General features: G+C 42.6%; 1 protein-coding gene across 1 annotated transcript in view; it reads right to left on the bottom strand.

Moving 5' to 3' along the window:
* RBM20 (RNA binding motif protein 20) overlaps positions 1-14,368 on the bottom strand; it is a 209,983-nt gene extending 195,615 nt beyond the window's left edge. The window contains exon 1 of the mRNA XM_004374842.2: positions 14,190-14,368. Coding sequence (XP_004374899.1) covers positions 14,190-14,368 — 179 coding nt within the window. The remainder of the gene's footprint in view (positions 1-14,189) is intronic.
* Between the last annotated feature and the right edge of the window lie 2,094 nt (positions 14,369-16,462).

Below are 16,462 nucleotides of genomic sequence, written 5' to 3'. Positions count from 1 at the left end.
GGCACAGACGTTTTCCCTGATCCACTTTACTTCTCTAAAGGCTGAATGTCTTTGGTAAGTCCAGTCTCCCTTCGGAACCTGGTTTCCTTTTCTGTAAAATAAGACAGTTGAAATTAGATGATCCCTAGGGTCCCTTTCAGCTTGAAGTTCTGCGGTTTTGTTGTCTTATTCATCTTGTGTCCCAACTGCCATGGTGACAATTATTTGTCAAATAAAAAATGATTGAAGGAATATTCATCAATAGAAGAAAATAAACTAAGCTAATGAATGAGTGACCGACCCTGAAAAACTAAGATGGAAAGTGTGAGTTCTTTAAATGTCTTAAAGAATCACACTGACAGGCTCCATTCAAAGACACAATAATAAAAAGTCAAAGGTATTTTCACCTAAAACATGATTCTTAGGTATAACATTTGTGCTCCTAAAAGGTTATTTGTAAATTAAATTACCCAAGAGAAACTAAAAGATACATCCACATAAAGACTTGTAAAAGATTATTTACAGTGGCTTTATTTGTAATAGTCAAAATCTAGAAACAACCTAAATGTCCATCAACAGATGAATGGATAAGCAATTGCTGATACAGCCATATAATGGAATACTACTCAGCAATAAAAAGGACCAAAGTTGTGACCTATGCAACAACATGGATGAATCACCAAAATCATCATACTGAAAGACAACCCGCAGGATGGGAGAAAATATTTGCAAATCATATACCTGATAAGGATTTAGTATACAGAATATATAAAGAACTCTCACAATTAAACAACAAAAAGACAGCCCAATTAAAAAATGGACAAAGGACTTGAATCGATATTTTCTCCAAAGAAGGTATACAAATGATCAATAAGCACATGAAAACATGCTCAACATCATCAGTCACCAAGGAAATGCAAATCAAAACCACAATGACGTACCATTTCACACTCGTTGTTGGTGCGGTGGTTAAGAGCTTGGCTGCTAACCAAATAGTCGGCAGTTCGGAAACCCTAGGGGGCAGTTCTGCTCTGTCCTGTAGAGTCACTGTGAGTCGGAATTGATCTGACAGCAACTTTTTTTTTCTTTTTTGGTTGTTGTGTGTCATTCAGTCGATGCCAACCCCTAGCGACCCACTAGGATGGCCATAATCCAATAAATAGAAAATAACAATTGTTGGAGGAATTGGAACCTTTATTCATTGCTGGTGGAAATGTGAAATGGTGCAGCTGCTATGCAAAACATTTTGACCGCTCCTCAAAAAGTTAAACCTAGAGCTACCATCTGACGAAGCAATTCCACTCGTAGATACATACCCCAAAGAACTGAAAGCAGGCGTTCAAACAAAAACTTGTGCACGAATACTCATGGTAGCACTATTCACAACAATCAAAAGGTAGAAACAGCCCAAATGTCCATCAACAGAGGAATGGCTAAGTAAAATGTGGTCTATCCATAGAATGGAATATTATTCAGCCATAAAAATGAACGAAGTACTGATACATGCTACCATATGGATGAACCTTGAAAACATTATACTAAGTGAAAAAAGCCAGACACACGAGGCCACATTATGTATGATTCCACTTACATGAAATATACAGAAATAGGCAAACCCATAAAAACGAAACACTGCCCCGTCCTGCGCCATCCTCACAATTGTTACACTTGAGCCCGCTGTTGCAGCCACTGTGTCAGCCCATCTCGTTGAGAATCTTCCTCTCTTTCGATGACCCTCTACTAATCAAATAATACAATTTAAATACGTACACTTTAGTATATTTCAAGTATACCTCTGTAAAATTTTAAAAGGCAGAAAAAGTTTTTAAAAATTATCATCAAACCTCTAAATTCTTAGAGTTATTGAATTTCTGTTTGAAATGCACCGAGGAACTCACTGTTTAAAAGATCTTTACCAAAAACCTTTTCAGGGTCAAAAGCAAACAATCCTTCCCTGATTTATTGATTCTTTGAAATCCAGGTTTTGCATACCAGGACTTCTTAAAGCAAAAAGAACGCCTGCAACAACATCTACAGAAGCCATTCAAGAAGTATGCCTGGCGGAGACTAAGCAAGTTTGATGTGGCCATGTTTCAAGTCAGGAATTCTCTCTGCTATTAATAGGCGCCTGAGACACTTTAATCACTGCTGAATACTGGTTTTCTGAATTGGTTCAAAAGTGGTCTGGTAGAACTTGGCAGACACTCCCTTCGCGAATCAAACGATCCTATCTGTTATTATTTTAGCACATGCTGAGAGGATTATAGTGTTTATATACTCTGTGAGCATCAAATTCAGATCTTGCCTAACATATGCATAATGGGCAGAATAAGACAGCGAATCGAATGCCCAACTCAAACTTGCTCATGGACTTTAAACTGGGATATGGATTTCACTTTATACCAAAAGGCATACATAAGGCTACAAGAAAAAAAAAGAAAGAAAAAGAGAAATAGAAAAAATATTTTTAATTGGATTGCTTGGTTTGCCTCAAATCAAATTTGACCTACTTTAAAATTTATTTAGACCATTTTTTTTCTATAATGTTATCTTTTTAAGTGATAGCTTTTCTATAAATTATTTTAAGGTCACACACATTTAAATACAGGTGATACGATCCCAGAATTTACATAACATTCTCCCATCCCCACCAGAGAGTCCAGTTCTATCATAAATATTATTTTTCTTATCTCAGTAGAGTCCTTGTGAGGCTGTGACTCGGTTTTCTCATCTGTAGACTGGGGAGAATAACAGCACTTAATTCACAGGGTTATTGTTGGGTTAGGTGCATTAATACACATAAAGTATTCAGAATAGTAGCTGGCACACACACACAACCAAAAAAAAAAAAAAGCAAACCCGCTGCCATTGAGACGACAGAGTAGACCTGCCACATTGGGTTTCCAAGAAGCCGCTGATGGATTTGAACTTCCAACCTTTTAATTAGCAACCAGGCTCTTAGCCACTGCACCACCAGGGCTCCACACACACAGAAAGTACTCAACAAATGTCAGGTGTTGTTCATTTTACTGTTATTGTTCCCTTGTACAGATGAGAACACTGAGACTCAGAGTTAGTTGGTAGCAAAGCTGAATGCAGAACATAGAGCAAGCCTGCTCCTGATTCTTTTCACGACTCCACACCGTTTTCCCCACCCATACATACTTCGTGTATGATAACAAGAGTACCAAACTGGAACGGGCAAAAATAGCTGTGTAGTAATAAGTTTTAAACTGCTAGTCCCCGACCAGTTCCAGGACCTGCCCAGTTTAGGCTCCAGGGCAAGTCATCAGTCATTTTTAAAGTCTGCTTCATACAGTGATTTTGAAAAGGGAGATAAAAGGTTTCACAAAGAGCCACCATAGCTTCAAGAGGATGCCTAAAAAATTGTGTGAGCTTTTGAAAAGTACAGTAGCATCCACTTACTGTCATTAGATTTAAAAGGGATTTATAGCCACTCTGTATGGACATTAAGAAGCACCGCAGCCCATGACAGAATGCCTGCTATAGGGGTTAGATGGGAGATGGCTGGTCCACCAGTTAAATTTCTATTAAGTCAGGAATTATTAGTGAAAAATCCAGAGCCTCCAGATAACAGCTACAGGCTGTTTGATTTAAACTATGTATCCAAACTAATCCATTCTAAAGTGATATTCATGTATCTTCCTAACTGCACACATGTCATCGAAAGTGCTTTTTAAAAAAGAGGCCTGATGCTGCAGCAGCTGAGGGCTCAGCTGCTAATCAAAAGGTCAGCAGTTTAAACCCACCGTGAGAGAAACACCTGGCGATCTGCTCCTATAAAGATTAACTCATTGCCGTTGAGTCAATTCCAACTCATAGCTACCCTATAGGACAGAGCAGAACTGCCCCAGAGGGTTCCCAAAGCTGTAAATTTTTATGGAAGCAGACTGCCACATCCTTCTCCCATGGAGCTGCTGGTGAGTTCAAACCACTGACCTTTCAGTTAGCAGCTGGGCGCTTTAACCACTGCACCGCCAGGACTCCTCCCAAGATTACAGCCTAGAAAACCCGTGGGACAGTTCTACTCTGTCACATGGGGTCACCATGTGTGGAAATTGACTCAACGGCACCTAACAGCAACAGCAATAACTTTTTAAAAAATATCGTCAAATTACTTACTGGCCTGACAGAGACTGGAGAAACCCCGAGAGTATGGCCCCCGGACACCCTTTTAGCTCAGTAATGAAGTCACTCCTGAGGTTCACCATCCAGCCAAAGATTAGACAGCCCCATAAAACACAACGAGACTAATGGGGCACAACAGTCCAGGGACAAGGACTAGAAGGCAAGAGAAGACAGGAAAGCTGGTAATAGGGAACCCAAGGTTGAGAAGGGACAGTGTTGACATGCTGTGAGGTTGTTAACCAATGTCATAAAACAATACATGTACTAACTGTTTAATGAGAAACTACTTCTTCTGTAAACCTTCATCGAAAGTACAGTAAAAAAAAAAAAAATGGTCTAACTAGAAGCTAAAACCACTGGATGAAAGTTCGCTGGGAAACAGGGGATTCAGAGGGCCTCACGGTATCACCCCGTGGATAATTTACCAGTCCCAAAGAGAAAAAATGTACCTTTACAATGGAGAGATCTGGAAGTCACCATGTTAACCAAAGGGCCAAACTCTGCGTCAGCAGAGGAGGGAAAACCCGACATCATGTGGTGCAAAAAGTGGAACATAACAACGGATGCCTGCCAAAACGCTTCACCTGAATCTGGTCATGGGGAAACACGAGGCACATCCAGCTCCTGTGTGTTCTACAAACCACTAGCCTGGAATCTCCAGTCAGGAACGACAGGAAAAAGTGGGCACACTTGCTAGATTAAAAGAAATGAAGGAGACATAATAAACAGATGCACTTGTGAACCTGGGTCAAAAAAAACACCACATTGCTGTGGAGTCAACTCCAACTCACGGTGACCCCATGTGTTGCATAGCAGAACTGCTCCATAGGATTTTCTTGGCTGTAACCTTTATGGAAGCAGATTGTCAGGCCTTTCTTCTGCAGTGCCACTGGGTGGGTTTGAACTGCTAACCTTTAGGTCAGTAGTCGAGCGCAGACCATTTGCACTACACAGGGACCTGAACTTGGAGCAGGGGGTTTAAAAAACAGCTAGATGAGACTTTTTTGGACCGTCAGGGAAAGTTTAAAATGTAGTATTTATTAAATATAATTATTAAAATAAGGCTAATTTTCTTAGATTTGATAATAGTATTGTAGTTATGCAATTCATTTTCGAATAATTAGGGGAAAATAGAGAGAGAGAGAATGCACACAAGAGCAAGCAAGAACGCAAATGTGGCCTCTAAAAAAGCAAAGATTTTTTAAAATACAGTCAAAATGATACTCTTGGTTGAGATAAATTTGAGGCAGAGTGAGTGGGGGGTGAGGTAGCGGAAATTATAACGGGCATTCCAACAATCCTGACATGGATACGAAGGGCTTAGGAGTTGAGCAACTAAAATGTGTTTTGCTTCCTATAAATAAAGTATCAGTTATCCCTTTTACCTTAAAAGGTTCATCTTCACAACACAGCTTGAAGATGTCAAAAGGATGTCTCTGGGTCTGAAGGGAAAGCTGCTATTGGGGTTTTTCTCTATTAAGGATCTTTAAAAAGTAACTCTGAACCAAGATGAGGAAAGAAGAAAATGTGATGTTCTGCTTTTGATTGACAGGAAGACACAGAGCATCAGATGGTCTGGAGAGACCTGGACTACCGCCCAGGTGCAGAAAGTCCAGGACATTGTGTGTGTGTGGGCGGGGGGGTGACACACCCAAGGACCCTGTTCTCAATCCCCTTGGAGGATTTGAGCAGATCAGAACCAGCAAATTAATGGTTAATGTATGAATGGCCTCCATTTCTCTCTCTCGCATTTCCAGGCAGACAAAAGGGAAACGAGTGGAAAACACAGTGGACAGAGAGACAGGGTTCTCATCCCAGGCTGACCCACACCTAGCTGTGTGGCCTTGAACAATTCACTTGATCCCTCTGATGCTCACTGCCTACCTAGAAAAACAGGAGGGCTGGACGAATGCATCTCTCAAATGCCTTCTAGGGCTAAAACCTAAGGCGCTAAATGGCCAGCTCAGTCTTAAAGGCGGTGCAATACCCATGGGAAATGTCTACTGCTATTTTTGTTGTACGTAAGGTCCCCGATGAGTCAGAACCAACTCGATGGCATCTAACAACATTTTTCTTTTTAAAGCTGTTAATCGGTTCATTGTTTTCTCTGAATATAAAAGTCATGCATGCTCAGGAGAACAAAAGAGAAAATTAAAAAAACAGACAAGCCACTATAACCGCACCACCCACAGTGAGAACCACCATTCACATTTTTCTATTTGCTTTTTCAATGTTTTCCCGGCTTTCACACACCCCCATACACACTCATACACATACTTTAAAAACAAAAATGAGATCCCTGTACACGTGCTGTTTGAATTTTTTTCTAGTTGCCAATACGATATGGTCCTCATTCCATATCAATAAATATAAGATAATGGCATGATTATAATGGCTGAATGGTCCAGGACATTACCTATCACGTGATTTATTTTTCCAACACAGGGACACTTAGGTGGTTTCTAATTTTTTTTTCTTTTCTAGACAACGCTGCAACAAATATCCTAATGTTCATCCTCATTATGTACATACTCAAAGTCTATAAATCAAGATTTAATCACACAATTCATCTCCCTTTTATGCAGAGAGTAAAAAATATCCTTTCGAATAAAAATAAGCCCGGGAGGATGAAGGACTGGTGTGTAGGTGGTCCCGGTCCTTAGACGTCTCTGGGAACAACATTTGGTATCTTCCATTCAGCGAGCCACAGGGAAATCTGAGGCCCAGCATTTGGATAACCACGATCTCCTCCAGGCAGCAAAGAGATTTTAGGGAGAAAATTAAATACTGGACCGAGATGTCTGCAGCCCAGCGGCCAATGGGTCCTGTGTTTACGTTTTCTGCCTCTAAAAGCAATAATGTCACTAAGCACACTCCTGCCTTCTGTGTTTAATACAACCCAACTTAAACACACAGAAGTGACTGCATTGGTCTCCAAGAGTGAAAACGGTACTCTTTTTTGCCAACTCAAGCATTCACTTTAACATTCCAAAATAATTATTTTTATATGAAACATTTCTTTAACTTTCATTTTTTTAAAAAATTGAAAACAGTATAAAACTTCCTCATTTTCACTGACATTATCATCTATTTTTCTGACTTCCAAATTATGTCACTGACCCAAATATTCTTTGCAAACATTGGAGGAAGCATTTAATTCTCTTTTTGTGGTTATGACTGTTTTCACAAACATGTACTTATGCCCATGTCTAAAATGTAAGGGATGTGGGATATATTCTCAAGCAGATGAGGGGGAAACACCAATCATCTCTCCGATATATTCCTGGAGATTCACAAGATTTCATTCTTGCAGGAACTTCCATCGATCATTTCCAGTCCCTGGAGAGGCTGGATTATGGAGGTTAATTGGCTTGTCCAGGTCAACCATTCCCAGTCAGGGTTTTTTTCCTCTCTGACCCTCTTTGTCAGAAGCCCAGTAATTAATTCAGGACAAAGATGCTCATTTTATACTTGACAACATCAAGCAGAGCTTAATCATTGTATCCAATACTGAATTCAATAAACCAAAAGAAGAGACTTGGCAAAATCAATGCATCTTTGAACCATATATGACCTTGTCTACTCCTTCAGGGTCATGACCCCAGAGGTCAGGTGTAAGGGCAGGTCTAACAAGAGCCAAAAACATAACTGGGAAAAAGTGTATAGACAAGTTGCAAAACTGAAAAATATTTAAGATGTCCAGAGAGCTGCCACTGGAGGCTTCCAGGTTTGGGCCAGAGCAGGAAGCAGCGGCTGAGAACTAATGGGTCATTAGTGTGATGGAGGGAAAGCAGATGCAAAGAAAAGGCAAGAGCAAATGGCCCTAGTACATTGTTCAAGCAAAGACCCACATTAAAGAAGGGAAAAGCAGTGTTAAAACCATCTTCATGGGGTGATAACCACCCCCAAAAACATGCATGACCCCCAGGCTTTTGTTCCTGAACGCATGGGGAATATTGATTCCACAAACTGAGCTACAAATTATTAACACATCTTCATACAAGTTGCTTAACTGCTCCCTTTTTGCTCATAAAGTACATCAGCATCAATATGTGCCACGTCCCCCACAGCTCTGCTGTCAGCGAGTTGGAAAAGTTGCCTTTTAAATCATCAAGGGACTTACTTATAAAATCCAGCAGAAGTTGTAGGAAAGTGGAAGATCGATCCACTTGGCTGTAACTTCTGCTTTGGTAAAGACTTTATCATATTAGGTGGATCTATGCATCAGATCAGAAACACACAAACAAAACAGTCGGGGGAGGAGCTCCTTCCCGTCCACCTCCTCGCACAGCTGGCGGTGATGACTTGTCCCTAAACTTGCAGTCGGTAAATGCTGGAGACTGAAACCTTGTATGGCTCCTTCATTGGGTGGAATTTAAACAGTGACCACCCACTGAGCAAGGCAAACTCTCAGCCTACCGCCAACACCCCTCAGGGGTGTTGGAAATCAAAGTCACATTCCTGATTCAAAAATATGCCTTCTTCATTAAAGGAAGGATTTCCCAGTCTTCTCGCTGGTGGGAGCAAGCAATACTAGGCTTCCAGGATAACACACATATCACCAAGTCCAGCTCAGGGCTTGCAACCAGTTTGTTCCAGTTCGAACTCCTGCTGAGAATTTGCATTTCCACCTCCAGACATACTGAATCAGAATCTACATTTTAACAAGATCCCCAGGTAATTCTTATGTATTATAAATTTTGAGAACCACTGCTCTACTAGTGATTCTGAGAATTGGTCCCTAGCTAGCAGCATCGGTTACTTGCTTTGGTTACAGCACTGGTTACAGCATCGCCTGGGAACTTGTTAGAAACGGAAACCAGTTTGAAGCCCTGAGCCACGTTCATTAACCAAGAAGGGAACTGCCATGTGCTGCTTTTTAACAGCATTAATTACCCTTGCCCTGGTTCTGGAATACAGATCATTTTACCTTCTACAAAACTTTTCAATGCTCTATTTTAACACAGCTACCTGTCACTCACACCAGCTGTGGATCCCCAGAAACTTTCCCTGTTAAAATACACAAAATACTATCAGTTAGACCATTACAAACAAGGTAATTACTGTGCCAGGAAATAAAAATCAGATTAAGTGGGATTTGGGGGGCACAGGAGACTCCTTCAGGGGAGTCTGAATTTCTGATTGGAGGTTTAACTCCACTGTCTCAAGCTTCCATTCTGGCTTCCCATGTTTATTCCACTCCATTTTCATTTCTCTCCCTTGGTTAGATCCCAAGTCCCAACGTTTTGTGTATTCTTGTTGACCAAAGGTGTGGACTGAGCTGTACTGGTTTGTTTACTTGAGGATCAGCTGTTGTGGGCAGGGGAGAAATATTAGTTTAAACTGGAATCAAGAACCTACAGCCACAAGAAAAATAAACCAGAGGGAGAGAGAGAAACTGGATAATGTGGGATCATTTCTCTATGAGTCAGTCCTTGTGGGGGTTTTCTCTCCCTGGTGACCATAAGGATAGGCAAGGAGATCTTAACAACTCAGAGTTCACATTCCAAATGACATATTTGGGGTTTTTTTTAATTATTAATTTGACAGACAGCTAAAAGGTAGCAAAAGAATAAGTGGATAGAAGAATAAAAGGGGTGATAAAACTTCTTTTCTTTCCCTACAGCTCTGGCATTAAAACAACTCTGTGTTCCCCATAGGTATAGTCATTTACCGTGACTAATGGGAATAATGTACTACATTTCATAATACTGATCTGTCTGGCAATTTGAGAAAAACTCATAGCTGATAGCTACACTTAGCATCTAAAAATACTTATCGCAATAAACCCTCAAGGCAAATTTTCTGTCTAAAATAAATACTCTTGAGACTTTCTAGAGAGGCAAAAAAAAAAAAAAACTTTTTGGAATGCTGAGGAAGGAATCTACCCTCTCTCCTTCCCTGTTTTGAATAAATGCTTAATCCTATCACGTTTCTCCCCTGCTGAGTGCTTGCCTTATGTGCAGTTTAAGATGGTGTTTAAAATTGTCAAAATTCCTTCGACAAAACAAAATTCCTGTTTCCCCTAAAAATGGACACAAACTGATGTTAGAAGCTGGCACAGATGTTAGAAATTCCATCCTCTTTCCAAAAAAGGACCAAATGGTGTGTGAGGTAATGTCCCTTTTTGGCAAATTCTTATTTCCTCCCCCGGAACCTGGCTGTAATTGTCCGCATGCCCATCAAAGTGGGTGGACATCACACACAACTTGCCTGCATAGCACTCCCTAAGAGTTACATGTAGATCCTTCCAAATGCAGGGTGTATGTAAAAAATGATCTGGAATCAAGAGTTGCTACTTGTAACATTTTCCATACTGAGTCAGGGAAGGGAGGGGCACTTTGCTCTGAACACAGAGAGAGGGAACCATCCTAACGGTACACAGAAGACTATAAACTTTCAAACCAAAACCAGGTTTATGTCTTCCTAAACTACGCACACTTGCATACAGGTAACAAGCTATCAAATGCTCAAAAGCTAAAATTGTTTTTTATTTTTATAATTGCTTTTTATTCATTTCTTATAAAAAATAGTAACCTGGAAAGGAAAAACTAAGCCATCTATACTCCAATAAAACATGTAACCTGATGGCATCCATAAGCCAGGACTATTTTGCTGCAAATAAAATAATTCAGGAAAATCAGCTATGCATTAATTTCATGAAGGTGTGTGTGCTTGTTTGGTTAATTTCTTGTCATGGTAATGGTGCACTTTTAGTTCCATCTGAAAACCAACTTCAACATTTTACACAGATTTGCATGGCTCTGTGTATATTCTGGTGAGGGTTTTCAAGCTTAAAACCTAAAATTTAAATTTCTAATATTCACCAAGGTTAATAAATAACTTCTTACAAATCAAGAATTAGGTTTGATTTTAAAGCACAAAATTAAAACATAAAATGATTTTGAACATAAGAATTGTGAATATTTGAGGAGATAAATCCTTATAAAACATCACTCACACACACTAGTCAATTTTTTTTTCTTCTGCTAGTATGGAAAATATATGTATTTTAAATCTTCAAATTATTCTGATTTCTTAAACTCATCCAAAGTCTCCTCTTAAAATGTTATTTACGTTTCCTGTTGCCCAAATGGCTTAAATAATGCTTTAAATGTATCCAATAATACCTCCACATTGAACAAATAAAGAGAATGCACGTTTAAAACAAAGATCTTACAAGATATTAGTTAAACGTGTCTATCACATAGCTGATAATCCTTACAGTGATGTCAATATTGGCCAGAGGAGGAAGGTGGCTAAGAAAAAAAAAAGGGGGCATGAAAGTTTCTTAACCGAAGATAAGCATGCAATAAAATGAGAAAACTGAATACACCTGGCTAGAACAAAAGTACTCAGCAGAAATTACCTTTAGATACAGTCTTCATAATGAGACCGTTCCATAAACAAACCCCAAAACCAATCTCACTATTCCTCGTCATGTCTCATGGGTTTAGCCATTAAATGTAGCATACGGCAAATCTCTTAAGACCAAATATTATAACATACTTGAATAGGAATCGGTTTTTATTATGACCATTACTATTGTTTTTCCAAAGTCATTAACTTTACCCAAAATGAAAGCCATTGCTAATGAAAATATGTGAACACAGACATTGACAAGAAAAAAAAAATCTTGTAATCCTTAAAGGCAAAGCAACATGTGGAAGATTGACTTCATCATTTTGAAGATCAAAACGTCTCCCCTTACACGTTACATAACAACCTCACTAAAACAACTGGAAAAAATACAGATTTCCTAATAAAACTTCTTTAATATGTGTTCTACTAGAGGAGAATTTCACCCAAAGCCCTAGTTCACAAAATTCCCCAAACCAAGAGGCGGACAACTCATTCTGCAGCCGAAGGCAGTCTCCCTGATACACTTCCTCAAAGATGGCTGATATACACGGCACCTCATAACTACGTAAAGATGGTTGCTCAGATTAAATTATGCAAACTTAGTTTCAAAATAATCTACTCAAGTTTCAGCACATTAAAGATGGACCTGCAAAGCGTTTGCTGTGTTAAGCCTGGTTCCAGAAGAACTTCAGTGGGTACTGAGGGGAGTTCATCCTTATAAAGAAAGACTTTGAAACCTAAGCACGCAAACATCAAATCCCATAGGCACATTCACTGGCTTTGGACCTGCCCTGAACACCGTCATCAGTGCAAATCCAGGCACAGCCAGGAAGGTACTTCTTGAGGTCTCCATCCTAGACGCCAGCAGGAGAGGCCATCTTTGAAAAGCTCAGCTTATCTTATCAAATAAAATTCCAAAGACAGAATTTTCAAATGAGGGTGAATTTATCGGGTAAATTATTCACTGTATGAGGTAATTAAAATATACTTTAAATGATCCATTTTCCACAAAATGGCATTTATTTTCAATCTGGCAACATTTCATAATCAGATACCTATCTACAAAGATTTTTCTGTGGACATAAAATTCCTAATTTTCTTTTAATTAAAAGTAAATAATAGGATAATGCAGGTTGATTACAGTGCTGGAGCAATTTGAATAAACTCAATTATGCAGCCTAATTTCAAGCCACAAGACATGGGCCCGGTAAGAAGCACATCAGATGTTTCCCAATCAGTAACTGGTCAAAGTGGTTTTTAACAAGTGAATTTTAGATTTAAATATTTTTTGTATGCTGTTTTGTATTTATATTAAGGACTAAGAGAAATTTTAAATGATGTACATAATAAACTGTCAAGCACATTTAGAAAGTCTCAGCTGAAGTAATTTGGAAAACAATAGTCCCAGGATAATAATATGAAAGATTTTCATTTTGAAATATTGAAGACTGTTAGCAGTTGAACGTTAGATAAAATATCTAATGAAAGCAAAAAGTTGTCATCAATGGGGTTTTAACATTCCACCAGTCAAAAAAAGGGAACCATTTTGTTTTGAAACATGATACCAGCGTTCTTTGATGTCAAACTTGAATTTTCGCTATTCTTTCTTACTATAAGTCAGTCTTAAAAACAATCCACATTTAAGTGCTATTTACTTCCATTTGCATCCCATCATTTCTACTTCTACGTGTTAATGGGTTTATATAACTCCAAGTATCAATACAGCAGCACCGGGGAAGCCTCTCCGCTGTTCTACCCGATCGATTTTGCTATACTCGTGTGCGTTTCTCTCCTTTTGGAAGTTTCTCCAAAACCTTCATCATTCAGAATTTCCTATACTTCTTACACTAGTTTTGAGGACTTCATTATAAGCTGAGTAAACCCACAGGGGAATAAAGAACCTTCAAACAAGCCAATATTCTAGGCCCTAAACTGTCAAAGAAGGAACGAACAAAACAAAACATCACCGTTTTACTTGGACGTCCACCAAATGGGCTGAAAGCGCTTCTCAGGGCCTGCAGACCACCCTCGACCTACTCACGCGTTGGTAAGGCAGGCTCTGAAAATTCGCGATTAAAGTCGCAGGGTTCATCCGAGTCACAGGATGGTAACAATGGAAAACGGCTGCGGCTGCGTAGCTGAGAATTCTTCGCAAGGGCCTTCTTGAAACGTGTCTATACTTTTCAGGGCAACGCAAAATACCTTGCTCACAAACCCTCGCCTCCTTTTCACCCCAGTGTCACTGGCTGACTTCAGGGGCACCATTATGGGTGGTTTTGTTCGTGGCAACATTTTACTTACACACCCTCACGCGCACACACACTCATGCACGGCTCTCCAGACATTGCAGCGGCCTCTGGGGACCAGAAAGATGAAACAGTCTCTGGGCCATTCCCCCTACCCCTCCGCCCCCCAATTTGAGCTATTTTAGTCCAAAATATCCAGTAACATCCCTGAAGAGAAAAGAAAACGGATAAGGAAAAACAGTTATTTCCCCCAAAACATTTGGCTCCCCTCTCCCCAACCTCACAAACAGGCAGAATAAGTAACACCGCCTCTGTCCAGAAAACTTCAAACGCAAAAGAGACGAACTAAGTTTAGCTGGGACAGGAGGAGATGAAGTCACAGAAGGGGGCGCCCGGGGCCCCCAATCGCACCCCCCACGGCCCCGCTCCCAGCTCCCAGCTCCCTCCTCTTACTTTTGGATGATCTGGGGTAGGCCAGTCGGAGGCGGCGGCGGCGGCGGCAGCGGCTGCATCCCTCTTGGGCCCGGGGGGGCCGGGGGCACCGAGGCGCCGGGCACGCTGCGGGCATCTCTGTCCGCTGGCTCCGGGCCGCTGGGGTCCGCGTCCTGGCTCATGGCTGCGGCCAGCACCATGCGCGGCGACACCGGCCCGGGCTCGCGGCTAAAGAGCGCGCGCGAGGGGCGGCCCCGGGACACCGGCACTCACTGGCTGGGGTCCCCGCACCCAGTCCCCTTGTCCTTCCCGGTGGCGCGGGGAGTAGACGCGAGGGGCGGGGAGGAGGCAGTCCCGGCGGCGCCGCCTCCGCCTCCTCCCGCCGCTCCCGCTCCTGGCCGGGCCAAGCGGGGTGGGGGCCAGGGGGCGTCTCCCGGCTGGAGGAGCCGCGGGGTGGCTGGGGAGCTCTGTCCTTCGGTCCGGGCTCGGCGAGCGGGCAGGGAAAACGGCGTGCGCCCCTTGCCACCGCGCGCCCTCAGGCTCCCAGGCCGGGCGCTCTGCCGCGGGCTCTACCGCGTGAGGCGGCGAGACGCACGCCGAACCGCGCTTGGCTGCCGCGTGCTCGCCTCCCCTGGTAGCCAGGCGGTCGCGAGCTGTCCCCGGGGGCGGCGCGCACGGCCAGTCGCCGCTCCTGCCAAGCGGGGCGGACAGAGCGCGCCCGGGGCGTCCGCGCGTCTCCCTGTGCGAAGTGCGCGGGGCTGACACTTTCCGGCTGCTGGAGCCCCGCCAGTGCGCTCACGGACCCGGGCCCCAGACCCAGCGTGGGGACGGCCCAGACCTCCCCCAGGACGGTGGGAGGGCTCCCTAAATGGGCAGCTCCGGCTCTGATTTCAGGGGTCCCCAGAAGCAGCCCGCAGGGCCGCCGTGGTTTTCTGTTCATTTCTTTTTCGCTTCTCTGAAAGACCCGCCACGACCCCGCGAGCGCAGAGACAAAAATCAAGCATACATTTTTACTTTTGTTATTTATTGGCTATCCTCAATGGCAATGTAGAGGATAAAAGGAGAGAGATCGCTGACATCACGCCGCCACCATCACCGCCTCTGAAGCTCGGTTCATTGCCCGGGCGCCTGTGTGCACTCGTCCACCCGCACCTGCCCCACAACTGTGCACGGGCATTCTGCGCTTTTGAAGGCTGCGGAGACATCTGGCAAAGTGCGGCTTAAGGTCCTGTCGCGCCGGTAGGGACAGAAACGTTTAGGAGCTGGGCAAAGACTATGGAGAGTGGTTACCCAGGGGATTCTAACCGTCTTTTGGGCGGGCGCACGGAGTTGTAAATCCTAACACCGGCAACCCCGGGAAGCGTTTTGGAAGGTAAAGTGTTTTGGGTGCCTCGGAAGCCAGAGCATGTTCCAGGTTGCCCCGTGGCATGGAGAGGGACTTGCTGAGGGTCTCAGGCCGACCTGCCTCCCTCCCGCAGCCATGCGGAGGAAAATTATGGAGAAGGGTTCTCTGGGACCTGGCAACTAAATAAATTGCCTTCTGAAAGATGGTTTCTTCTCTCCCCAGACTGCTGCAGATTTCTACCTTCTGTGCCAATCTCATAAAACGACGCCTCCCATGATTTCTGCGGTCCTACCTAAGTCTCTGTCTCTCTGCCTCTGTCTCTGTCTTTTCCTCTGACAGATAAAATAATACTCTCAATTCCTTGTGTTCGTAAAGATAGTCACAGTTCAGAAACTTGAGTCTCACAAAAATCCCAGGTAATGTTGTTCCCGTTGTCACAAATGCGGAGACTGAGACTCAGCAGGGGTGGTTTGCCCAACCGTAGGCATGGCGGTAGGAGACCAACGGAATATGCGTCTCTTCTGGGGCTCTGTGAAGGTCTTAGTTCATCATCTTTAGCTTCTATCACTGAATTGCGGACTGTGGCTTCCAGAAACTTAATGATTTTCCCCCTTGACTTTTGCAACTCTCCCAGAAGTTAGAATGAAAACTTTCCGTAGGTCTAAGTCCAGATTGCTACTTACTGAGGTGACTCAGCCTCCCTGAGTGTCCATTACCAAACACGTGAATCTGGAGTGATGAGGTCCTGGCTTGCAGAGTCACTGTTAGCATTAAGGATGACTTGCATATCTGCTAAAGGAAGTGTTCAATCAGGCACTTACTACAAACATAATTCCTTATATTCTAACACTTGTTGCCAAAAAGAACAGATATCTAGGGAGCTGACTACGAAGTCTCAATATTGATATAATTAAGTCCACCCTGTAACAGAGCAGTTTTACTGATTATA

This window comes from Trichechus manatus, unplaced genomic scaffold (genome assembly GCF_000243295.1).
Source record: "Trichechus manatus latirostris isolate Lorelei unplaced genomic scaffold, TriManLat1.0 scaffold00031, whole genome shotgun sequence".
NCBI classification, from domain to species: Eukaryota; Metazoa; Chordata; class Mammalia; order Sirenia; family Trichechidae; genus Trichechus; species Trichechus manatus.
This window is presented reverse-complemented; position numbering and strand designations above follow the sequence as displayed.